The 24,542-nt window shown below is 47.2% G+C and overlaps 11 protein-coding genes across 11 annotated transcripts; 5 read left to right on the forward strand and 6 right to left on the reverse strand.

The window, feature by feature from the left end:
• Positions 1–4,818, forward strand: ABOM_000718 (uncharacterized protein; the record flags this gene model as incomplete). The annotated part of the gene is made up of 9 exons (XM_022527848.1): positions 1–170; positions 222–470; positions 534–1,121; positions 1,204–1,339; positions 1,403–1,889; positions 1,942–2,046; positions 2,097–2,832; positions 3,451–4,176; positions 4,797–4,818. The coding sequence occupies 9 exons, from the start codon at positions 1–3 to the stop codon at positions 4,816–4,818; spliced, it is 3,219 nt and encodes a 1,072-aa protein (XP_022394645.1).
• Positions 4,819–4,850: 32 nt separating this feature from the next.
• On the forward strand, positions 4,851–5,463 carry ABOM_000719 (uncharacterized protein; the record flags this gene model as incomplete). The annotated part of the gene is made up of 2 exons (XM_022527849.1): positions 4,851–5,281; positions 5,373–5,463. 2 exons carry the CDS (start codon positions 4,851–4,853, stop codon positions 5,461–5,463), a joined length of 522 nt encoding a protein of 173 aa, XP_022394644.1.
• Positions 5,464–5,598: 135 nt separating this feature from the next.
• Positions 5,599–6,535, reverse strand: ABOM_000720 (uncharacterized protein; the record flags this gene model as incomplete). Its single annotated transcript, XM_022527850.1, has 2 exons — positions 5,599–6,454; positions 6,516–6,535. 2 exons carry the CDS (start codon positions 6,533–6,535, stop codon positions 5,599–5,601), a joined length of 876 nt encoding a protein of 291 aa, XP_022394474.1.
• Positions 6,536–7,422: 887 nt separating this feature from the next.
• ABOM_000721 (uncharacterized protein) lies at positions 7,423–8,964 on the reverse strand (the record flags this gene model as incomplete). The annotated part of the gene is made up of 1 exon (XM_022527851.1): positions 7,423–8,964. One exon carries the CDS (start codon positions 8,962–8,964, stop codon positions 7,423–7,425), a length of 1,542 nt encoding a protein of 513 aa, XP_022394475.1.
• A 1,846-nt stretch (positions 8,965–10,810) lies between these two features.
• Positions 10,811–11,959, forward strand: ABOM_000722 (uncharacterized protein; the record flags this gene model as incomplete). Its single annotated transcript, XM_022527852.1, has 1 exon — positions 10,811–11,959. One exon carries the CDS (start codon positions 10,811–10,813, stop codon positions 11,957–11,959), a length of 1,149 nt encoding a protein of 382 aa, XP_022394648.1.
• A 469-nt stretch (positions 11,960–12,428) lies between these two features.
• On the forward strand, positions 12,429–14,313 carry ABOM_000723 (uncharacterized protein; the record flags this gene model as incomplete). The annotated part of the gene is made up of 3 exons (XM_022527853.1): positions 12,429–12,541; positions 13,012–13,283; positions 13,361–14,313. The coding sequence occupies 3 exons, from the start codon at positions 12,429–12,431 to the stop codon at positions 14,311–14,313; spliced, it is 1,338 nt and encodes a 445-aa protein (XP_022394649.1).
• A 621-nt stretch (positions 14,314–14,934) lies between these two features.
• On the reverse strand, positions 14,935–15,371 carry ABOM_000724 (uncharacterized protein; the record flags this gene model as incomplete). Its single annotated transcript, XM_022527854.1, has 4 exons — positions 14,935–15,046; positions 15,101–15,190; positions 15,247–15,308; positions 15,357–15,371. 4 exons carry the CDS (start codon positions 15,369–15,371, stop codon positions 14,935–14,937), a joined length of 279 nt encoding a protein of 92 aa, XP_022394478.1.
• Positions 15,372–16,187: 816 nt separating this feature from the next.
• Positions 16,188–17,009, reverse strand: ABOM_000725 (glycoside hydrolase family 11 protein; the record flags this gene model as incomplete). Its single annotated transcript, XM_022527855.1, has 3 exons — positions 16,188–16,617; positions 16,677–16,881; positions 16,955–17,009. The coding sequence occupies 3 exons, from the start codon at positions 17,007–17,009 to the stop codon at positions 16,188–16,190; spliced, it is 690 nt and encodes a 229-aa protein (XP_022394307.1).
• A 2,219-nt stretch (positions 17,010–19,228) lies between these two features.
• Positions 19,229–20,180, forward strand: ABOM_000726 (lytic polysaccharide monooxygenase auxiliary activity family 9 protein; the record flags this gene model as incomplete). Its single annotated transcript, XM_022527856.1, has 3 exons — positions 19,229–19,748; positions 19,804–19,846; positions 19,904–20,180. The coding sequence occupies 3 exons, from the start codon at positions 19,229–19,231 to the stop codon at positions 20,178–20,180; spliced, it is 840 nt and encodes a 279-aa protein (XP_022394476.1).
• A 520-nt stretch (positions 20,181–20,700) lies between these two features.
• Positions 20,701–21,892, reverse strand: ABOM_000727 (aromatic alcohol reductase; the record flags this gene model as incomplete). Its single annotated transcript, XM_022527857.1, has 4 exons — positions 20,701–20,994; positions 21,078–21,407; positions 21,464–21,745; positions 21,803–21,892. The coding sequence occupies 4 exons, from the start codon at positions 21,890–21,892 to the stop codon at positions 20,701–20,703; spliced, it is 996 nt and encodes a 331-aa protein (XP_022394477.1).
• Positions 21,893–22,672: 780 nt separating this feature from the next.
• On the reverse strand, positions 22,673–23,783 carry ABOM_000728 (class I SAM-dependent methyltransferase; the record flags this gene model as incomplete). The annotated part of the gene is made up of 6 exons (XM_022527858.1): positions 22,673–22,709; positions 22,777–23,238; positions 23,303–23,458; positions 23,515–23,622; positions 23,678–23,688; positions 23,745–23,783. 6 exons carry the CDS (start codon positions 23,781–23,783, stop codon positions 22,673–22,675), a joined length of 813 nt encoding a protein of 270 aa, XP_022394646.1.
• Between the last annotated feature and the right edge of the window lie 759 nt (positions 23,784–24,542).

Consider the following 24,542-nt stretch of genomic DNA (forward strand, 5'->3'; position numbering starts at 1 on the left):
ATGAGAGGGCTATGGGCTGCCTTGCCAGCCCTGCTAATTCAATCCGCACATGGACAACAACCTGCTGGTACTCAGATGTTTGTGAACTACCCAGGGCTCAGTGATGGATGCAAAGAGGCCCTAGCAACCAATGTGACTTGTCCGCCATTTCTCCCTGCTGTCTCTCAGGAGTGAGTAAAGCATCAATCTACATTCTTTGTTTCAATACTAAGGAAGGTTAGTAATGCCATTTTGGATGATGCTGCAGTCGGTGAGCTTTGCGTCGACAGTTGCTATAGTTCCCTAAACAGAGCTAGAGCTACTATCCAAGCCGCTTGCACTGCAAGTACCGATGTGATTGTCTACGAGGACGTAGCATATCCGGGTAACTACCTTCATCCCAGACTCGGCTCTTTGTTAATGGAATTTCTAGCGACGTTCATCGCCGATAACTACCTGTTAACCTTTGAAGTGTCTTGTAAAAAGGACAAGTAAGTGACTTTGCTGCCGCCCTCACTATCTAGTGCTCGGCTCTGATGTCCTTTTCCCCCTAGAGAAGGGAATTACTGTGATCCTCTGTTCCTCTCCTGGCAAAACCATTCCGTTATACCAAGTGTGACCGCCGCCTGCTCGGACTGCTCGTTAGGAGTACTTGAAGTTCAACTAAACCACCCTTTGGGATATGACGAGGGCATGGAAGAGAGGTTCAATTCTTTGACATCCAGCTGTGGTGTCACGGGTTATAGTGTCACTTCTCCAGCCCCATACGCTCTCAACGCAACGGCGACGGCAACTTCAGTCATTACCACTGCTACCTCTAAGCCAGCCTGTGATGTGTCTTACGTAGTGAAGCCCTCGGATGACTGTAACTCCGTGGCAAAGTCTTTAAGTGTTTCTACATATAGCTTGCTGCACGCTAACTACTTGGACCTCTATTGTCAGACTTTTTCCCGGCGGGTGGGTAAAACCCTTTGTGTACCACCCAAGTGCACTACACACACCTGGCAGGCCAGTGATACATGCGACAGTGTGGTCGGTGGCCTCGGCAATGTAACTCTGCCGCAATTCCTCGCGTGGAATCCCAATTTCAACTCTCTCTGTCTCAACAGTCCATTCTTCATTGGATATGAGGTCTGTATAAGGTAAGCAAATGCCGGCGGTTTGGTTGGCAATAAAGATACAGTGTGTGCAAAGTCTGTGAAGATTCTAACTTTCTCTCATCAGTCCTCCAGGCGGCTACCTCAACCACACATCAAACGACAATTCTAGTCCTACAGTAACTGCTGGTAGCAGCGGTGTCGCAGCGTTCCCGACCAATGCCGTAGATGGCAGCTCCCACAACTGTAGTCTGTGGTATACAGTAAGTGATGATTGGCCTCTTCATACTTTTCTTCATCGTAGAGATCACCAATGACTTCTTTAGGTTGTGGAAGGAGATGAGTGTGGCCTGGTCACCCTCGCCCAATCCATTTCTCTGACCGACTTCTACTTTCTTAATCCGGAGATAGACGAGAATTGCAGTAATCTGCAGCTCAGCAGGGCGTATTGCGTGAGGCCGGTTGGTTCTATCACCAGCTACCCCAACTATACCATCACGGGGGTTTTGCCAATCACCGTCCCGCCGGCCACCTTCTCTTCCGTGAATACTGCCATACCAACAAGCACCAACGATCCTGGCTATGAGTACATCGAGCCTCCACTCCTCCCAACTGCCCCAGGCACCATTCGAGACTGCTATCTATACCAGAATTCCCCTTCCTTTACCACCCTCTGCAGGGATCTTGCGCGGGATAACGACGTATCGGGTGAAGACTTGGCAGAGTGGAACCCGAGCCTTGAGAAAGACATGGCCAACTGCACTCTCACGTCAACTTACAGTTACTGTGTAAAGAAGTACGAGAATAGCACTTGTGAGTAGCACGCCACTTTTGAGATAAATAGCAATGCTCACCGTGCACACAGCGACTGAGGACATCTCCTCTTACTGCCTGCCTATTGATGCCACGGAGGCTGGTACAGTTTCCAACTGTAATTGTTTCACTTCCATAGACGGTTATGATGCAGGAGGTATGGACTCCCACAATCCGTCGAGAATTACTATTAACCCTTAGGACCAGACTACACATGCGCGGACATGGCTGTCACTTACGGGGTGAAATTAGTCGAGCTTTTGGCCTGGAATTCTTGGCTATCAGGCGACTGCGACAGCGCTCTCTTTGCAAATCTCAACAGCACTTCCAGACGCGCCGTTTGTATTGGTGTCGGCTCCAAGAGTGCTACTGCCACCACCACGACTAGCACTAGATCTGGAACAGCCACCAGCGCCACAGAATCCATGGTACCCACTCAAACTGGAGTTGTGTCTGGCTGTCAGCTCTTCCATACCGTGGTGGACGGTGACGACTGCCCATTGATGGAGAGTAAGTATGGTATTACCCTAGCTCAGTTATACCAATGGAATCCGAGCATTAGCAGCACCTGTAACAACCTCTGGTTGGGATACGCGTACTGTGTCAAAGGGCCGGGCTCATCCACCACGCCTACGGCCACATCCTCAAATGAGAGCTCGAGTGGTCCCACGCAGACGGGAACTGCATCCAAGTGCAATCAATACCATACTGTTGTGAGCGGTGATTCATGCGATCATATCGAGACTACGTACGGCATCAGCTTTGCGCAATTGTATGAGTGGAACCCTGAGATTGGTTCGAACTGTCAGACATTGAGAGTTGGATACTCTGTTTGCGTAGCAGTCTCCTCCGCAAGTGCACCCACACAACCTGGGATTGCATCTGATTGCAATCGCTACTATACTGTTGTGAGTGGAGATTCATGCGACGGTGTCGAAACAAAGTATGGAATCACCTTCGCACAACTATATAGCTGGAACCCTGCCATTGGATCAAACTGCCAGACTTTGGTAGTAGGGTACTCAGTTTGTGTTGGGGTTTCCTTCTAGGCATATTTATATCACTATCGTTAGTCATACCCTTGAGAGAATCTGAGAAGCTGTCCTCCTACATGGAATGATGTATACCAACAGTCTCATCTCGTTAGGGCCTCTAATTCGGCTAGGGAGTCACACTACTAGTAGTAAGCGTTGCCTGGCTTCCCTAACTCCGAGCAATCCAGATCACTAGCAGCCTAAATATTTAAGTAATAGCGTTCCCATGCCCAAACCCACATTATTGCTTAGTTATTTTACATATACATCGGTGGAATACAGTTTCCACCACGCGATTTCCTTCAGGTAATAATAATTACATAAAACAAAGGGGATCATGTGTTGCAATACTCTGTCACATGATTGTCTCTTTGCCTGCCCCCTTTTAACTCTGAACCATATTTTCTATTTTCTCCCCCGTTATCAACCACCGACCCTGAATCAAATACTCTCTCACAACGTATAATGAATACAACGAGGATTATTCTCCCTATCTGCAACCGACTCAGACTCCCCGCCGTACGTAGCCTACACCTCTTCGATTGCTTCCCCACCAATATCGGTCGCGCGTTGCATCCAGTCAAACGCCAGTATTTTCACCAGGTGCGAGCGATGATGAATATCCCCGACAATTTTCGACCGGGTACCCTTTCAGAACGGGACCCTACGAGGGAAGCATCCTCCAGTAATGCCGACAAACTGGAACGACTCCTCCAAATGGATGGATTCAAAACCTGGGGCTTCGTGATTTATCGCTGCACGTATCAAAGTGACTCCGACTGGGAGAAGTTTATGACGCGCTTTCTCTCCCCCGTTACTGAATCTCTCGAGTACTACAAAGGTCTAGATCTATTGGACAGTTTCGCCCCGACAGTCTTCGAAGATCGTTCCTTTGATGGCGCGACTACCTCTCTTGTACGCGAGCATTTCCAGGAGTGGGCTGCGACGGCACCGCAAGTGGAGCAACCTGTGGGCTATTCCTGCCTCCCGGAGTCTGGTCGGTACAAATTCTTTATTATGGTAGACCAGGAGTCTTTAGAGTCGGTTCTGAATGCACCTGATCCGGACGATTGGAATGACGATGGATTTGTGCGTCTGGTCGATGGATTTTGGGAGCCGGAGGAACTGGACAAGGATGAACTAGCAGAGCTTGGAGTGTCTAGCCAGTTAGAACTTGAGCAGGAGGAACCTCTGGAAGGTTGTACATTGGAGGATGTCGGCTGGATGAAAGTAGTTTATTATGCCGCAGAAACGTGGGCGTTTCTATATATGCGTGGTAACTTGGAGTGGATGAGGTATTACCGGCGTCCTCCATTGATTCAGAAAAATTTATAAGGTGTACAGGTGAGCGAGATGATAATTCGCACCAATTGGGATGGGTGTCTTCGTTTTGTGATGTCTTTATCTTTATCTTTATCGAGAGCCTTTATTATCTGATCCATGGAATCAAATTCCTTATTTTCCTGTTCTTTTCCTATCCTTTTTGTACTTGCTGTGGCGAAATTCGATGTACAACCCTATCACTTGTGTAAAGAGTAAATGCCGGATAGGAGTCTCTAGTTCCTCAGTCGAGTCGTTTTGTCCGGCTATCCGAGCCCTATTCCGTGGCCAAGGTGTTATCCGAGTGATTAGGTAGACTCACCTCATTGAAAGTGTCTTCTTGAATCTTGGACATCAACTAAGTTGATAATGACAAAATTCGACGTCAAAAAGGAAATATGGCGGGGACATCTAAGCAAGTAGCCCAAGAGGCGATTTATGAATACATCGCGGGTTTGCAACCTACTTTGCGCTGGTTCAACCTCAAAGTAATATACTACATGACACGATGATGTTGATCTTTGGCTTTATCGAATTCTGACAACGATCTTAGATACGCCAAAACCCAGAGCTAGGCTACAAAGAATACCCAAGCCCATAATTTATGATGCGAATTCGTGTCAAATTCAACGCCGAATACGATGCTGTACCTGACATCGGACAGGCATACGGCCACAACCTCATCGCGGCTGGCAGCGTCGCCGCATTTATGGCCTTGACCTTCGCCATCCAACAGCAGGGAATCAATGCGCTCAATGCCGCCGTGACTGCACGCAACAAGATCTCCATGCTGCGACAGCAGGTGTTCCCCGATGAAAGAGTACATTGGGCTATCCTATCAGCATCTAGTATCACCAACGCCATTCCTGAATTCACAATCCGCAGTCGTAAAAAGGGGAGACCATGGCTGCTTGCCACTCGAGTGAAACAGCGCTTGGAAGCGGGAGCCCTAGCCACGGGGTGCAATATTGAACTCCAGGAGGATCCAATTTATGGGGACCTTGTAGTGAACCCACCACTTTGTAGAGCTTTAACACAGTACGTGGAAGAGCCAGGGCATACGAGTTCTCGCAATCCAAGACTCTTTGGTGGATGGATCCACTAACCAGGCGAATGTATCGGAGATTAGGCCAGCTCTGCATGCCGCTATCGGTATTTCGGTCAGCAACGGCGCTAAGAACCATACGCGACAATTTGCTGCTGCTGTACTGTTTCTGTAAGTGCTAGCAGGAGGATCCTACCCTTGAACGAAATACTAGAGAATGTGCCATTCACCATTCGCAAAGATGTTAAATTGTTGCAGCTCGAATACTCAGCACAGCAGTGAACTTGTTCATCATCCAAGTGGCATCATTCTAGTGATTCCAAACTACGCTCCAAAGATCGGTGACAAAGTCTCCACCTTCAACAAGCATCTCTAGGAACCGCTCATGTTCACCGACTTGTCTGAGAATAGAAACCATATACCGGGTAGCCAGGTTTCTTAGAGGATCTCTTTCCTTGGGGTGCGATAGTGTATTTGCATAACAAAATTTCACAAAGTCCACTAAGGTACCAACGTCCGTCTCATGAACAGTGAAAACTTGCAGAGTTCCATAGATCTTACTGAGCACAAGCTGGCGAAGAGGCTCAACCCCATACGTATCAGCTAGTATATACAGCTCGGCATGACCGCAGAGGACTGGTCCGAAGTCCTGCGAGGGGCTGGTGTTGCACTTTGGTGAAAGGTCATGGCTGGATTGGGGAGGTGGAAATGAACAATCTGAAAACGTAGTTTTGAGATGTTTCTCTTGGATGAAATGCCCTGCAGGTGGTAGCATCCGTGTGGCAGATGCATTATTCACCGGTTGAGGGGTTTTTCCCATCCATGTTCCAACATTTGAGGCTGGTCTGCCGAACGGGAAACCCCTCTGGTCAAACGGAGGTTTTGGCGCTGGGTCCGGCTCCAGTTTTATCGACATAGGTGACACATATGCCCCTTCCTTAGGTAAAGGTGGGCTGTAGTCCCCCATGTACGCAAATTGACAAAGTCGCGCAAATGTGTCCTCACTAATGTGTGACCAGTCGACCTGTTTCAGCTTCGCTTCTCTCATAGCACCATTCAGGAGAGCGCTCAATGCTGGAGATAAATCCGCCAGTGGGCCGGAATGGACCATGATCTCTTTCCTTTCTGATCCGACGGAGAAGGCAACAATATGAGAGGCGATGTGTCTACCACAGCACAAGAAATCAGTATGACCATGCTGCACAGGGGGGCATTAGACATTCTTACTTGCCAAATAAGGAGTCCATAGCTGTAGTGCTTGTTTTGAGCTTTGTAATGTGTTTGACTAACTAACGTTGGTTACGGAGCTTTACTGAAAGACCGATTGCACAGAGGGGATGGAAAAGTCAGGCCAAACTGTGGAATGGGTGGAATCTACGAACACAAGGCTGAGATTTTATATTAATGTGCATGACGTGGTTTGCTATTATTCGTTACGGCCATCACCCCTGCTACTCCATCTAGCAAATCTGTTCGATTACCCCACCCTCCTCCACCGGAACAAGCCGATTGGAATAACATTCCGTTCTACGGTATATAAGCCCTGCCTTTGATCCTGCGCTTATGTATCTCCGGAATGCTACCCTTCTGTCCAAGCCATTCAACTTTGCACAGTTCTTCCCTTCAGACTAGAATTTAGAATGAGATTAAGGATGGGTGGCAAGTTGGCCACATATATGGCATTAGCTAGAACTCATGTGAGAGGTCACATGTATAGTAGAGAATTATATATATGAATCTTGGCGATCTCAAGCCATTTTTTCATAAAGAGATTAGAAACAGGAGACTTCAGCAATAGTAATCTACAGTGTACCGAAAATCCTATAAGGCAGGGTGTAGTGCTCCGTTGGAAGGCAGAATCCCAGCATTCTCAAACGATTTGCATGTATTGATATAGGACTCGTACGTGGGACCCTGCATCTTCCAGTCCTTGTATATTTTCTTACACCAGTTTTAAATTTATATAAACTGTTGCATTTTTTTAAAGTTTTTTCGATCAGTGGTTCAGTGTATTAAAAGAATCTAAATAGATTGGTGTTTTTAAGAATACTTATGGACGAGGGCAGCAACTTGAAGTGTAGTATGTTATACTAAAATTTGAGGAAACATTACATTATATCCCATACCACACGCGTCATATAGCTCCTATCATCCAGTTAATCCGCGAGGTGTACGGCTTCTCTCTTACAACCTTCTTAACAATATTCCCATGCTCATCAAATTTGCCTTTGACAGCCACTTCCCGCCAACCGTGACCCCAGTCTAGTTCCCACTTTTCGTCCTTCTTCTTGACCTGACAAGAAGCCGGGAGCCGCTGTCCAGACTCTCGTGCGCGCTCCACGGAAGCGTAGAAGTGGAGCGTCTTTTGGATTTCTTTTATCCGCTCCCGGGAGAGGCTTTCCGTAGATGTCTCCATTCCATTTCTGCCATTGGCATCCTTGATACACTCGCAAGCCCAACAGAGACAACAGGTATACGGCTCTGCAAACTGCTTCATCCATATATCAGCAGTGGTGGTCTCCGTTATATTATTTGCCATAGGCTTTTCGGTCTCCAAGCGCGTTGGAACTTTTGTGTAGCTTAAGTCTCCTCTGAAAGGCCGACTGGCGAACGTTTGGAAATTGTCTGCATAAAGTTGATGGGTTCTCAAGGCGAGTTCAATATCCCAAGTTGGCGTCAAACTCGTACGTCTGTCTGGATGTAGCTGTACGAGAAGGAGAAACCGTTTGTATCTCTCCATACAGCGGGTCAATGATCCGGAGCATGCTGGCGAGCGGAGCCAGAGAAGCTGATGTGTGTCATGAACAAAGCTGTCTTGCATGATGACTGCGTGTTCAAGGTCAACTGAGTACTGGGCGCCCACCAACGCGGTGTATGGAGGTGGGGACGCAAGGCAAGAAATAAGGTCCACAGACTGTGATGACATGGTCGTAAACATATTCGCTGCTGCAGTCGGCAAGTTGTAAACAAGCGTATTTCGATCAATGACTTCGTAGAGGGCGTGCCAAGGAAAGCAAAGCATGAATGCGTTTTGTTTACCAAATTCCGCACAGTCAGGAGAGTAGGAAGGGTGGAGAATGTAGCTGTACCACACTAGCAGCACATCTAATGGAGGGAGGTAGTTTTTTGAGAGAGTAGTAGTGTCCTGCTGCGCTACAGCAGGGGTAGTGTATGCTTTTGCATGTCGTATTACCTTGTCAATATTTTGCCACCAAACATCAAAACGGCCCACGGCTGCTTTTACAAACAGCTCCCATTTCCTTCTCTGGCTTGCACGAACCATCTCCGCATCTGCAGCCGTAGGGGGTGTTTGGGAGCCTTGAGTATTGTCTCTTGGGACAAAATGGCTCGCAGTTGGCCCGATGACAGCGTCCAACTCCTTGGAATGCATAACGTCGTTCTTTAGCTTATAGAAACATTCAATGAGGCATAGATGCATTGCTAGGTGATTCGTCGATGGATATAGAAGGTCGACTTTCCCGATGTCCGAGACATCGAGAGGGCTGAATGTGTGACTGGGAGGGATAGAAATTCCTCTAAAGATCTCTGGGTCCGGAATCTGTACTTCCTCTTCCCTGGAGCCTGCTGGAGCTAGAATGGTTTGGCTTATCTTCCATGAATGCTGATGTGTTGATGGCTCCTGTCGAAATCGCAATCCACTGAGTATTGATGACATATTGTGTCGCAAACTAGAATAAGAAGAACTTGTTTCCTCTGGAATGATCTGTTTTAAAGTGTATAGTTGTAACAGGATATGGCATCGACTGTGCTACTTATTCGTAAACGATAGGTGTTTCCGTTCAAAATTGTTACTAGTCATGGGCCAGCGTCCTCTTAATTACTTGGCTGGCAGATTTGACCCGTGACAAAAGCATAGCCACAGACCATAGCCACAAAACCATGGCCGCAGAGCGCAGCCGCTGACCATACAGAGTACTAGTAGACGCAGACGATAGGGCGAACTAGCAGAACACAAGCCCCACAGGCCTGGTTGTCTGTCAACCTGTGACGTAACCGGTGGCTGGTTCGACCATCACACCAGATTTCTACGCATCATGTATTTTGGAGCTACTCAAGCACTAACCATACTACCCAAAATGTTTAAAAATTCAAGAAATGTGGTAGCGCAAAAGGGATGGTTTCTATTAGCGATTTCTGCTTCGAAAACGTCAATTTTTTCTAGTATTTAAACAGCCGCATGTGTATATAAAGTGCTCTTTTTTGTTTTAGTTATCTAATTAAATGAAGGAGAAGTAATTAAATAAGAAACTATATTTTAGTAGTTATACACTAACTTCAAGCAAAAGGATGCAGTAATATACTGGATTTTATTACTACATCAGTATAGAACAGTTGTTTGATCTGTGCATAAGGTGTTGGTGTTGCACCCGGAGCTTCGTCCAAGGACTCGGCGACCAGTTAGCTATCTTGGTTAGGTGCCACACCGACGATCTCTAGAATTCACTAGAGATCAACGACGGAAAGGGTGGCCGTAAGGCCCGAATGAGAGTGCAAGTACGAACCGATCTGAAGACCAACAGTCCAAGGTTGAAGGGCCAGGTCTATTGAGTACGTATACTCAATAGTTAGATACTGTCAGCACCTGCGAGACCTGATGCCGGAAGAACCCGAGAATGCTGTTCGATATTGGCTGATATGGAACTCATAGCTGAGAGTTAAGACAATATATAGCAGAACCACGAGTATTCAAAGTCGTTCGCTACAGTAGCTGATGTTCAGGAAGTTAGAAGTCAATGGGCATCATGCTGTTACTACTAATTGCGCCATAGGAAGCAGATGTGTGTATTTCATGTTAACGTTCCGCACCACATCGTTCTGAAATATGGAAATTTTCCCCGGGTTGCTACACCGTGGCTTTTCCCGCTTCCACCCCGGGGTATCGTGCTCTATTCTCCATTTTTAACCTAATACACCCCATGGATAATTGCCTCTAACGTGATACTTGAGCCACCTGAAACCCCAGTGGTGTCTGGAGCGCGGATTAGCGGACCGCATTACTCAGTGGACTTCAGAATTCTGGTGGACATTGATTAGGGCTTGCTAAGGAGACGGATCCACTTTGTTCTCAACAGACAACTTCGCTTTCTTTCCATGGACTTCGGCTTATCTGACTGATAGGTTATCGACACATCCTAAAGAGCTTCTCGACTTATTATATTGGTCTTTCATCGTAGCTTCCTATCTTGGCCATAATAATATGCCTCCGAGCCCACGACCCTAAATATAACCAATGATTAGTGAAGACGGTCAATTAGACAAATGGTACTAGCTGCGACTCTTCCAGAAGTAACTACGAGGTTCTTAAATCCTGACTCAAGTATGACTCAGAGATATGCCTAGTTTTAATTTATTTCGAGTTTCTAAGGTAGTCAACCCCTCCAGATCTCTCTACTTTAGGATTATACAATACTAGCTGGAACTGCCTCAGGACATATCTTGCCCTGCCTTGAGCCAGTCGCAGCTAACATCCACTAGATGACGTTTTGAAATCCTTCTTTGTCATGGCTGATCAACCGCTGTTCGATTTGAGCTCCTTCCACCCTACCCCAGGCATTACTCATGTTTGCGCTGCCGGGGATAGCCTTCCACTACGAGCTCACAACGATGCCCTGTCAAAATACATGACCGATAAAGCTGGGGGGCATAAAGGTTACGAGAACCAAACCAAAGTTCTCGATAAAGCACGGGATTTGATTGCCAGCTCCTGGAAGGTTTCTGGTGAAGAAATTGGATTCACGTCAAGCGTTGCAGAAGGGATTTCCATGATTCTAGAGTCGCTGGACTGGGAGGAAGGGGATAATGTTTGTATTGACTCCGACGAGTACCCGAGCCTGGTGGCTCCTTTCGCCCTTAAATCCCAACGGAGTCAGGATTCATCTAATTTCAGAACACCAGAAATGCGCTACTGCACAGGAGGAAGTATGAATACCATAGTCAACAACAAAACACGGCTGATCGCAGTGAGCTATGTATCGTATTTGAACGGGGCTCGAATCGATCTTTCTTTCTACCGTGCCCTCGCGGATTCAGTCGGAGCCATTCTTCTTGTTGATTTTACCCAGGCTGCTGGGTACAGTCCCATCGACGCGTCTGTTGCAGACTTTGCATTCTCGGCGTGTTACAAATGGTTACTGGGCACGACAGGAACAGCAATCGCTTTTTGGAACCAGCAGCGTCAGCCGAACTGGAGTCCCGGGACAGCCGGATGGTATTCTCTATCGCTGGGAGCGGCACGGCCACGGTGGGAGGCGGATCGGATTGATATTCGCGATGATGCGATGTGCTTTTGTCGTGGCAGCCCCGCATACTTGTCCGTATATATTCTTGTGGCTGGTCTTGAATACCTGAATCAATGGACCACTTCCGACATTGAATTGCATGTTCAAACACTGACTACCAAACTTCTCCAAGAACTGGAAAGGATCGGGATCCAGTCAACAACTCCACGATCGGTGGAGCGCCACGGAGGCAGTGTCGCAGTTGACTGTGTTGGGGCATCAGAGATTGTGGGTGAACTATATAACAATGGTATTTACGCATCCAATGGCAGGGGGCGCGTTCGTTTCAGCTTCCATGGCTATAATTCAGTGAAGGATGTGGAGCAGATCATGCAGGTGTTTCCTGGTCTGTGGAAGAAATGGAACCAGTGATAGCATGTATACCAACTTCAAAGAGCACAAATCCACTAATCTCATAACTGGACACTTCTCATTCTGCCATACCAGTCGTTGACTCCTGGGGCTCTCAGGAATAAGACAAGGCTGGTAGTATTAGGAACAGAGTCCGTGTGGCAACGGACATGGCACTTGGTTTGCATCATTCTTCCATGAGCCTCAAAGTTGCCTATTTAGTGCCATCTCTCACTATCGTATGATATGACAGTAAGTGAGGTCTATCGTATAACACTGTACAAGTATCCCGTTCTGAAAGATCCCGGAAAATCGGTGTCTGATGCGGACAGGCGATTTCTCTAAGAGCGGGGAAATTAGCTACTCTGTTTTCCACCTTTCTGGAGCATATGCTTTATATACATTTCTGTCTTCACATATACCCAGTGTTCATTCCCTTACCGTGAGACAAATTCATCGATCTAAGTTGCATAGTTGTAGATTTACCAAAATGACTGTCGTCAATGGCCGGGTCTCTGACCAGGGTGACCTGGATAGCATCAAAAATGGGCCTTTCCTCCACCGCAACAACTCTGTAGAAAAGCCTACTGCAGATGATTTTATGTATATACTTAGTTGACCAGTATACCAGACCTATAGCATATAGTCAGCACACATCAATACAGTCGATGCAACTCTAAGAAGTTGCCCCTCGCGATCAAGATTCTAGGCTGTCCTTAAAGGTATTATCCATAAGCCGTACCTAGTGTAGAAAAGCCAGTGAAGAACTCAAGTTACAGAATATCAGTATATGACAGTATTTAAATACCCTTTACAGACTCTCTGAGCATTGGTGATGAATCCGCAGTCACTAAAAATAGTAGGGCTTCTTCCATTCAATAAATAAGCGGCTGCTTAATCTTCCCTAGGAGCTATTGGAACGATTTGTCCACTTAGCGTTCGGAAGAAGAGTCGCATAACAACATTTGTCTCTTTAGTATACCAAGATGCTTTGCCCTTCTCATTAGGCTTACCTAGACCTTGGCAAGTCCCATGGGAATTCGTTACGCTGTGGTGCACTGACAACAGGACAGTGTGGGTAGACAGAACGGCCCAGGTAGCTGCTATCGTGCCCTACTTCAACTTTCCCAAACTACTGTACACCTGAGTCTCAGTGGCATCTTATCCACGGCAGATGTCGGTCAACCTACTTCTGATTGGGGCCGTGATGGACGGCCTGGGGTCGCTTACTGCGACGCAGGCTCTGCGCCTCGGATTGTACCCTCCCGCATCGACGAAGTGTGGCATTTGGACTCCTTCAAGGCGCCCTATTCTGTGGGATTGCGCCAGGGCCCAGTGCTGCAGCGTATTTGATAAAGAATACAGGCATTACTTTACTAGTCTTCAAAATTGGGCTTTTATTCCATGTGATATTCTGCCTAGCATTTTACTTCATCGTCCCCGAATCTCTCTCTCAGGACAGACAGCAAGCTGCTCGCGATCGGCACCGCGCTCGGAGGGCAAACCCAGACCCTAGCAACGCGACGGGCTACTCCTGGAAGGCCTTGAACCCAATCAGCCTCATCGCACCACTCAACGTCCTTCTGCCCGCTGTTGGAGAACCCGGTGCCTTGTTCCCTAACCGCCACGGTGCAAATGCCACCCTTCGTCGAAATATAATCTTACTAGCTACCATGGACACCGTTGTCTTCGGTGTGGCCACGGGTACCGCGCAAGTCATCATCATTTATGCTGAGTACATGTTTAATTGGGGCAATGTGGAATCTAGTCTCTATGTGTCGATCGTTAATGCCGTCCGCGCGGTCGTCCTGCTTTTGGTTCTCCCTATTCTCTCATGGTTCTTCCGGACCCCGTCCGACAACGATGGTACTGGAGGATCTAACACACTGGACATCGTCCTCATCCGCCTGTCGATCGTCTGTGATTTCTTGGGTTACATCGGCTACGCGCTGTCGAGATACTCATTTATGGTGATCTGTTCTGGCACCATCGCCTCGCTCGGCGGTATGGGCGTGGCGGCCTTGCAGTCATCTCTTACCAAGCATGTGCCTCATGAACGCGTCGGGCATTTGCTCGGCGCCATGGGGCTCTTGCATGCTCTCGCTCGCATCATCGCGCCGACACTCTTCAACCTGACTTACAGTTTGACCGTCGCAACCTGCCCCCAGGCAGTGCTTATGTTCCTCACAGTTGTATTCGGGCTCATGTTCTGTATGAGCTTATTGGTCCAACCATACGGTACGTTGTCCATCATTTATGTGAAAATTTCAACTAATCGGTCGATATTCACTCTTGAAGACAAGCAAACAGCATATTTGAGTGTTGATCCCAATGAGCATGAAGAGAGCGAGCATGACCCGCTCTTAGTGAGATGAATCTTTCAAGCCAAACAGGGCCATGCTTTCTCAGTGCTTTCCCAGTCAGTACGAATTGATACTGAAGGGGATCGGTTACGATTCACATCTTTCTATGTCGGAGGTTCTGTTAAGTACTGCACAACCATAGTAACATGGCTGAGTACGCACTGGGATATCCCAGTAGCAGAGGAGTAGGCTGCCCTTGATGCCATCTGTATTGCCGGATTTCAGCCCATTTGGAGGCCCCGTTTGATTAGGGCCTGCTGGATTGACGCACCCTTGGACTGTGTCAAATGGGGTTGGGGCATATGAATAAATAGACTACATATAACTTCAACATCATATTAAGCTGATATTGTACAATGTTGAACTGCCACGAGTTTCAATTCTCCGCACATGGCATGATTAACAGGTCTCCAGCCTAAGTCTGGCTTCAATACAATCCAGAATGCTCGGTTTGATCGAGATGAGACGAGGAACCATGCAACCAGGCGAAAGTAAAAAATTAAGATATGTCCTACTTGAACAAAGAAGCTATACAATTAATGCAATCAGGCAACCGGAGGGTAGACAATCAACCCCAGATATAGAATTACAGTCGCTTGCTACCAGTGTATGGCTGGTGAGACTGTGATGAGCTCATTTATCAGGCACAATCCAACCATCGACAAGCTTGCCCAATTTTTCCAACTGTTTTGGGCCAAACTTAACCGCCTCAATGCGTGCAGAAGACTTATCGGATATTGTCACACTAGCATTGGTTAATCAGGATACTCTTTCGGATCGACGGCTGGGATATAATTACTGGTAGATGAAACTGTTTGTACCGGCAGCAGCCGGTGAGCTGTTGAGGCGAGTCACTCGGCCTCCCATTTTGGCAATCTCGGAGATATACCTACAATAATGGAGAATTAGAACCACCCACAGAGCTACATCAATGCTGGTCATTACCTCTTCTCCCATTGCGTGGTCACCTGGTTCAACTCGTTCTTCTGGAACAGCAATCGCATAGCCTATAACGATTAGTGGTGCCCAGACACGGGTAGGTTGGATGAACCGACGTAGGTCTTCGGCATGTTGGAAATTGTTGGATGATTTGCTGCAACTGGACTCTCAATGACCAAATTCGAGATTATTCAAAGACTCAGATGGCAATTTATGTGGACGTCAATCGATTTTTTCACTAAGCGAATTGTAGGGCGGGACACGTCACTCGATCACCGTTTGATGTGACGTGTCCAGGAGAAAAAGCAACAGAGTCCTATTCGGGACTCAGTACTCAGATGGCTCAGAACTATTATGCACGGGTAAAATGTCAGTGGATAGTTGGGGTTGCTAGATGATCATGAAAAGTCCCCGCCTGCTTCCTGTCGTATAATGGAGAGTTTTCCTATTTCGTTGTTTCTGCCTATTGACAAATGTGACGCGATATGCGGAAAGCCTTTATAGCAGTACAGGAGATAATCTCCACCACAGAACATCAATGCGCAAATTTTTATAATCCTAGGAACATTGTCATTTAAGTACTGGGGAGACGCTATATCAAATAGTGTATAGCCCATAACTATTGGAGCTTTGGAAGGTTGGTCTTTGTACCATGAATTTGCCTTATACAGGCCAAGTTAGGCTTCCCGCCTCCAAACTAACCTGATACGGAAGCCTATCCGCTCTGCAGTGCACGACGGAGTATCGACTGAGTCGATGTCAAACTCCGAAGACGATAAATATTTTTGGCGAGTAGAATGGCTGCAGGGGAATGGAGTGATTGCGGAGGTCCAGAAAGTCTAACAATCCTACTCTAGATGAAGGGGTGGGGGAGCAGATGTTGATAATTGCGGAGCGCGAAGAGAAGGGAAATCTGGCAGTGCTACCAACAAGGACCACTCTGTAGTCTATAGACTACGTTCGGACTCGTGGGCCGCCCTTAATGTAGCTGGAAACCTAGATTTCCAGTGCTCGTGAACCCCTCGGGCAGTCATCATCTGGAAGACGGGGTTGCCTGGCTGGAGTCCAAGCTCTTTCCAGTGCTTAAAGTAAGCTGTGACATTGACTGAACCGGCGGTATGATGATTACGACGGACAGACCACAGCTGATTAAAGTTGGTCACACCGTACATTCCCGGTACATTCCTGTGGAGAAGCATATGGACGTCATATACGCCGCCGTCAACATTGACCTGGCCAAGGATATGGCCATTACCTGGGGTGCCCGTCCCGTATTGCTCAACGATGTACCACTCGGTGACAGGGTCCGTAGTACAGCCATAGGCCGCCAGAGTGTAGTCACCTTCCGCCTTGAAGTTGCCATCCCATGTTAATTTCCTAGCCACGGACAGATGTCAGTGAAAACGCAGCTGGGGCTAACGGAACAGTTTACTCACCGAGTGCTACCGCCACGATAGCCCTTACCTCCTAGGTACTCTCTATCTACGTTCCATTTCAGTTGGAACCGGCCATTGCCAGGGTACTCAGTGTAATCGGCGCCGGCATGGTTGTCATTGTAAAGAGAGTAGTAGTATCCCGCGGCATTTACACCATCCTTGCTGGCTGTGAGTTCTATAGCGCGGCGATGAAGTCCGTCGCTTCCTGTTGCAATGAATGTATTTTCTCCGATTTGCGGAAGCTCGTATGGCTTCGTTGGACGTGGGGTCAGTGGGACTTGCCAGAACACCCAAGAAAGCCAGGGAAGCTAGAAGCTGAGTGGCTGATACCATTTTGGTAGGTTGATTAGGGTTCTTTGTAGAACGGAAGTTTGCTTTGGGATAAGGAACAGGGTTGGCCTTTCTTCCAAGAGTGAGCTTACATAGCTCTAATTTGTTTCCTGTTACACCCCTGGCCTGGAAGATCATGTCCTAAGCTGATGGTTCGATGGAAGGCTTAATTCAACTCTAACCCAGGGGTCAGTAAGGCGGTACAACGGCAGGTTCCAACTAATTACTCTTCTTTAATTGCCTGGTCAACTGAGACTAGCTGTCTCGAATTAGATACTTCTCTGCGTTGGCTCATCATCGCACGGGAGCCACATCAGAAGGCCAATGGGAATGTTTCTATTTGATCAGCCAACAATGGACGAGGGATTGGCAGTTGAAGTTCTGGGGCTGTGGAGCAATGTACATCCTCGGACAGCAATATTAACTTGGCGAATCATCGTGATACACAATTCGGAAAACTTACGTTCGTTGGTGTCAACCGAGGCGACGGTCCGAGCATTAGGAGCTAAAATCGCGGCCGTTGATGGTGGACACCATTGGCAAGCGGTTATTTTTTACCGCAGCCTGAAGACATAGTGCCGTGGATCGAAGTGGGTCAGGAGTGTATGAAGGAAGACGGCTTGAGCCGTTCCCACTTAGTGAATGATATCACAGGAGGTGAGACTTAGGGTGACAAGAAGTTTAATTGGCTGTGCAATTGGCAATTCGGGATATGGAACAGCAACTTCATGATTAGTGATGTGCATACACGCATGGTTGCATTATATAACCGCCAGACTGTTTCGGCGGAGATATCCCTGCCCACATAGAAACGAAGGCCCCCATGAATATTTCTTGGAAAGGAGGTATGGCTCGCATTCCTCACCCGTGTGAGTTTGCAAATCTCAGCTACTGGCGGAATCTAGTCGAGACCAACGCCTGTTCATAACCACTGTCTGGAGGACCCTGTATATCGGACAGGACGTCGTCTGAGGCAATTGTAGGGTGGCATAAAGATACACATATCTACTAGTCACGAGAGTACAACTCACCACATGAATTCGAAGGTAGTTCACAAGATGCGGAGAAGTAATCATAGGCTTTCACAGAACATATCGTCCGGATTTGCGATCATCGTTACGAATGGCTCAAAAAGCCAGGCATGGACGAATAAAGCCGACTCAGGTCGTTTGCATCATCTTGGTTGATTCATACTGCAACAGGTTTTGAGACTCAATATGCAGGGGTTTTAACTAGGAACTTCTGTTGGGTCGGTATGCGAAGATCCCATCGGTAATGGAGTGTCATTGGCTTTGCCGAATACGAGCTGTGCTCCCCTGTCCCCTAGGAACTCGTTAACATTCACTCCTTATGTTACGGGCTGGTTACCGGTAAGGCTGGTTCGACGGAGGCTAGCCTATGCCTTGTGGGCCCTATTCACCTTAGTAAAGGCTATGTAAGCTGCTATGGATCAAGCTACTATTTAACCCTTGTGGGCCGGGTGTGAATGCAGAACAGTGGTATGAATTAATAGGAACGATTTAACGTAGTTCTTGAGGTTCTATTGACCGCCACTATTTTGGCATATAGCCCCCCACTGTTTTGAGCACTCAGCTACGCCATTAAAACCATTGGCCCCCTAGAGACCGAATTCTGTATGGTGCCAAATTCTGTATCAAACAATGTATGACCAACATTATCCAGTCAGTTATTGAAAGGCTTACGCTGGGTGTAGTGCCTTAGACTCAGTTTTGATATACTGTTTACGGTGGCTTAAGAAACGCAACATAGCTCATACCATCCTAATAAGGCTAGGAGTATGGTTGTGAATCTAGTTGCAGGGATTGGAGAAAACCAAGGGCTACGGTAATATTTAATCCTTCTAGCTAGTAGGCATTTGATGTTTCAAGACTTGGCATTGGCAGACCCGCAGATCTGAGACACGGGCGACATGGCTAGCCGATAGGGCTTGGGCCTCGGCATGTTTCTGATATAGAGATGCTCTGTACTGTCTGGGGGAAGTGTCATGGACATCGGCATCATATTGATGCCAGACCCTAAAGTGCGTATGCCACACGTGCCATGCTCATAACCTATATAGGACCGAATAGACTCAGAGACCAAAGACCTCAACAAAGCCCCTGTGTGTCCATCTCTTTCGCTCTCTTTTGCTATAACACGCTCCCTATTCTGTCTGGGCTGATCCTTTCATTCACCCGTTCCATCCTCCTTGTATTTTCAACATGAAGCTCTCTCTTCTCGCCGCTGTGGTTATCGCACCCTTAGTCTCGGGCCACTACTTCTTCGATACACTTGTTATTGATGGCCAAGAAACCACTCCTAACAAGTATGTTCGTTTCAACACCCGGCCCGAAAAGTATAACCCGACCAAATGGAAAAACACCCGCGACGATATGACCCCAGATATGCCTGATTTCCGATGTAACAAAAGCGCCTTTACCTTCGCGGGTCAGACTGGCACGGCGGAGATTAAGGCTGGGGCTAAGCTTGCCATGAAGCTTGGTGTGGGTGCTACGATGAAGCACCCTGGCCCTGGCCTTGTATACATGTCCAAGGCTCCCGGTGCGGTGAACCAGTACGAGGGCGACGGTGGCTGGTTCAAGATCTATGAAGAGTCCATCTGCGATAGGAGCAAGGATATCAAAAGCAATGCCTGGTGTACTTGGGAGAAGGACCGTATCGAGTTCACTATTCCTGCGGATTTGCCGGATGGCGAGTATCTTATTCGGTCCGAGCACATCGGTATGTCTTTTGCTACGTGTCCAAATACAAACAAGAATACTAACGCTTAGGAAAGGTGTTCACGGAGCACATGATGGGCAAGCAGAGTTCTACTACGAGTGAGTTATACTTCACATGTCGATTATGAGTCTAGTTAAATACTGAGAGGCCTCCAGATGCGCGCAGGTCAAGGTCATCGGCGGTGGCAATGGAACACCCGGACCTACCATTAAATTCCCTGGTGGTTACAAGAAGGATGACCCCTCGTTCAACTTCAGTATCTGGGATGGCATGAAAGATTATCCTATGCCTGGCCCGGCCGTCTGGGGTGGCTCTTCGGGCTCTAAGCCTGCTTCCAAGGTAGCTAATGTCGATGGCGCCTCTGCTTCCCACCAAGAGGAGGCAGCAGCCTGCGGGAGCCACTGTGAGCATGCTCGTGACTTCAGCTACTAAGCACCCAGAATAGATTCATCACGAATCTCTTATTGATCCGCTTGGGTGGAATCTGTGTTTCCAGCATTTGGTCAATGGCTTTGGCGTTTTTGAATGGGTTGGAAGGGGAACTCCTTAATCTGTTCCAAGTACAGTCTAGTCTCCGTCCGGTGGTGGTTGTCGCGCTTGTCAAGTGCTTCGTTTTGGAGTGGAGCGGCGACTTTTCGTTGCAGATATATTTAGGTAGACGTTCTTTTGAAATACATTCTATTTGTCTATAAGATATACAGAAGACTACGCAGCTACAGGGCAGCTATACGAGAGCTCAATGGTGCATTCGCCATGACAAGTCGCATTATGTCTGTTCTAGGTTTCTGGCCGCTGGATACTACTGCTCAGCATACATTCATTATCAGACGATCTCCAGTATATGATCACGTCTTTCCATTATCCGACCTTGCTCCAATAATCCCTTGACGCTCAAAAGAAGAGACGGTGCATAACCATAATATGGTTCGCGATTTCGCAAGCTCTGGATAGCCTACTGGACAGAGTCGTACATGGTTGAACCCTTCCCGTTGACAATACTCTGAAAGAACGACTCGAGACTTGTGCCCTTCTGAAAATCTGGAAACAGCTTCCAGAAATCCAGGTACCCCAGGTATTCAGCGTACTCTGGTGTGTTATCTCCTCGTACACACCAAGATATGCGATATTGCCCCATATTGTAATTAGCACAATCCATAATATTATCTGGATGCTGCATTTTATGGGGGCTATTCTCGAGTCTTTTTCGACAAGCCTCGATGATCTCGTGGATCTGTGCCAAAGATACCTAAACAAATAGGAGAATTAGTCAGTCACTCCTGTATATGGGACTATGTTGCCTTCGTGAAGGGATCATCAATGGTGACATACATAGTCCTTCTCCGGTTCTTCGCCCGTGACTCTGGCCATGGTATCCCAGATTTTATTCATGCTAAGCACCTCTGTGTATGCAAACACATGCTTGTTGATAGTCCTAGGATCCGCCACAATCTGTGCAACGTACTTGCCAACATCCGCTATATCAATCAAAGCGAATTTCTGATTTCCATCGTCCACAATACGGTGATCGATATAGGACATATGGGCCTTATCTGACTTGCCAGACGGGACCTTAGGCACAAAAACTGAATACCAACAACCGACGTCAATAATAGTATAGGGTAGACGTGCCCGTTGAATTGCGCCCAGGATTTCAAGTTTCTACAGGTGTTGTTAGTGAATATGGTCATTCAGATACCTTAAGAGCAAAAGCACACATGGTCTTTGATCCAGTGGACACCTTTAGGGCATGGTCCCACCCATTCCGAGGGAACAAAACGTTTCACCCCAGCCTCCTTTGCGGCTTCGATCCAAGGAAGCTGCAAGTCGAGATGTTCCCAATTTATACAGGAGATGAGAACATCGATGCTCTTTAATTGATCAACGAGCTTTTGATGGGGATCGCTTAGATCGTAGCCAACAATATAAACACCCTTTGCTTTGAGCCTTTGGTTTTCCTGGCGGTTGACCGAGGATTCTCGAGTGAAGGATGTGATAGTCTATACAGTATGGGTTAGCACAGCTTGGGAAAAAAGCGTCAGGTACAGGCAGCGTACAAAGGCTATTGGTGAAGATAGTAGACCATTAACCACCGTCTGGCCTGCATTGCCAGTTGCTCCGATAACACCAACAGTTATTGCAGTCATTTTGGGGAGGGATCCAATGTTGTATTGCTGCAGACGAAAAGAAGAGGGGTTTCGAAAGGGGCAGACTCGATGACTTATATAATTTTCATTAAAGGTTTATTAACCCGCCACGGTCAGCGGATCTGAATTTTGGCTTAAGAAAAATGGGTGGTATCATCTTCTGTTTGGAGCACAGCTTGAGGCTTGAAATCTGGTGCTCCATAGCCCCAAGTCCATTTCGTCCGAGGACCCACCAGGTAGCCGGAAGTCAAAGATTGATCACTTCGGACGAATTTTGCGCTAGCACGCAGGAACTCGGACGAAGAAAAAGTACATCGTCCAAAGTCTATTTCGTCCAATATGTAGATTATTTTTCTTTTTCTTTTGGTGAATCAGATTGAGTCAGTATTACTCATATTGAGGTCCACGAGAGGCAGACTCCAGGGGGTAAAAGTACCCCTGGATTAGGTCAAAGCACCCACCATCCACCTTATTCAGAGAATTTACAACCCAATTGTCGTCACCATCTACGTAGATGGTAACGAGATAGGTGGTCCAAGCCAGATATGGGCAGTGGTACTGGGGGAGAAGATGGAGTGGAAGGTCTCGAGCTATCAATCCATCTTGTAGTTTCTGTACTTGGCACCTACTTAATGCTGTAGGGTGACAGACATCCGTGTGAATTTTACTTGCGGTTACCTATGTTCGATTTGAAAATAAGGAGCCGATACCCATTTGCCTATCTTATATCACGCTTAACATTACAGAAATCCCAGAGAACATGTACCACTCCTGTTCAAATCATTCTGGTCCTGGCTTCCTACCATAAACGACATATCTCGAGCGACAGTTAGCAAAATATCACCTGAAATGGAGTACCAAAGACGGAATCCCGAGAAACGTACAGCTTCCCATAAATATGTAAAGACCTATCACGAAGTTGCTGCTTCACAAGAGCCTGATGCAACTTCGCCTCGGATTCTGGCCATCCCAACACCTGTGTGTACAGACGAAGACCGTATGCCTCCACGCCCTCTGGGGCCTGCGCATATTGCCATTTGCCAATTTCCTTAAGGTGAGGATCCTTAGGCCATAGCCCATACGGAAGTGCGTAGACCGCCTCAGTCACACCCTTAAACCCAGTTTTCTTCATCCAAGCCTGCAGAGATGTGGCAACATTCATTGGTCTTCCTGTGATCTCACCCGCTTCATTGAGGTTGTCGATATACTCTCGATAAGGTGACTCTTGTTTGAATGTCCCATCGTCGCTGAAAGCGTCTATGACGAACTCGGCACATTCGAAGTATCCGTTTGGTTTCAGATGGTCGTAGGCTTGTTTCATTAAACGTTCCCAATCTTGAACACAACTAGCCCTAGTGATCAGTTTACTTAAATCTGGACGCTCAGAGCCAGGATGTATCGTATACGTACCCTGAAATTGTGCGAGCATGAATATAATCGAAGTAGTTCCGATCGTGCATCCATACATTCTCGAAATCATCGACAACAAATTCGACGTTTGGGGGAACCCAAGATGGCTGGATGGGGCTCAGGTCATTCCCGATAACCTTGGCCGTGGGAAACTGACTATATATAGATATAGTTAACCGTGTCTTGCATGGAAACTTTTCCAAAATACATACTCAGCAACATCTATCGCCCAAATACCTGTACCCGTTCCCAAGTCCAAAATGGTTTGGGGATTCTTGACGGGCGCGAGGAATAGCTCTCCGTTGAGAATCACAGAAAGCCTCAGTAATAGTTAACGCATGATTCTCCTCTCCCAGGATGAATTCAATGGCTCACATATGATGCACCTGCATAGCGTCAGCAATACATAAATTCGTTGCCATTGGATTAATCTCTGACATACCAAATCGAGGCGATCCTGCTCTGCTTCATCGTTTGGCATGCTATATTGTAATTCAAGTTTTAAAACGTGTCATATTCCTATATTACATGTATTGTGCCTTTTATAAAGGTTAGTATAAGACCAATCTTACTGTTCAATATATCAATACCTGACCATATTTGTGATATCGCCGGCCGTTCTCATATTCATAATTCAGTACTGATGATGACAGCGAAGTGGTATCCGATAATAGAGTCTCGTTATAGATACTGAATTCCTCCTAGACCCTCTCATTAGAGTTACTTTCATAGAGATAGAGTCCCTCCATCTTACATCAATCGGTATCTCATCGGCTGTATTAGCGTATAGCTGTTGGGAGCGCGACGGCTGTCCTTGTTCAGGCATCATTAGAGCCTTAAGGTAATATCCGAAAGTAAACAGCAAGAGCAAACTTTGGCAGGAAGATGAGGGAAGAAGTAGTCATACAATAGTGCAGAGTTGGAGTATTCGTGAGTAACCCTACTGATTCCCCGAGCCCTAGCTGCGGGCCTAAACAATACCCCCGACATCCTACTTGGCCAACTCATGCTACACTATACGCACATTAGTAAGGAATAAACCAATGCCATGACCATTTAGGGGATCTTGTCCTACTTGGCAAACACCATCACTCATGCACTGCACCCAATATGACCAGATGGGTGACCCACTCTCAACGGTCATTGCTACCATTGGCTTGCTTCCGATATTGGGTTGTATTAACCACATGGATTGACTGTTAAGTGCAACCTCGATCCCCAACTTCCGAGTCACAGTGCT

Source organism: Aspergillus bombycis (assembly GCF_001792695.1).
Source record: "Aspergillus bombycis strain NRRL26010 chromosome Unknown contig00002, whole genome shotgun sequence".
NCBI lineage: Eukaryota > Fungi > Ascomycota > Eurotiomycetes > Eurotiales > Aspergillaceae > Aspergillus > Aspergillus bombycis.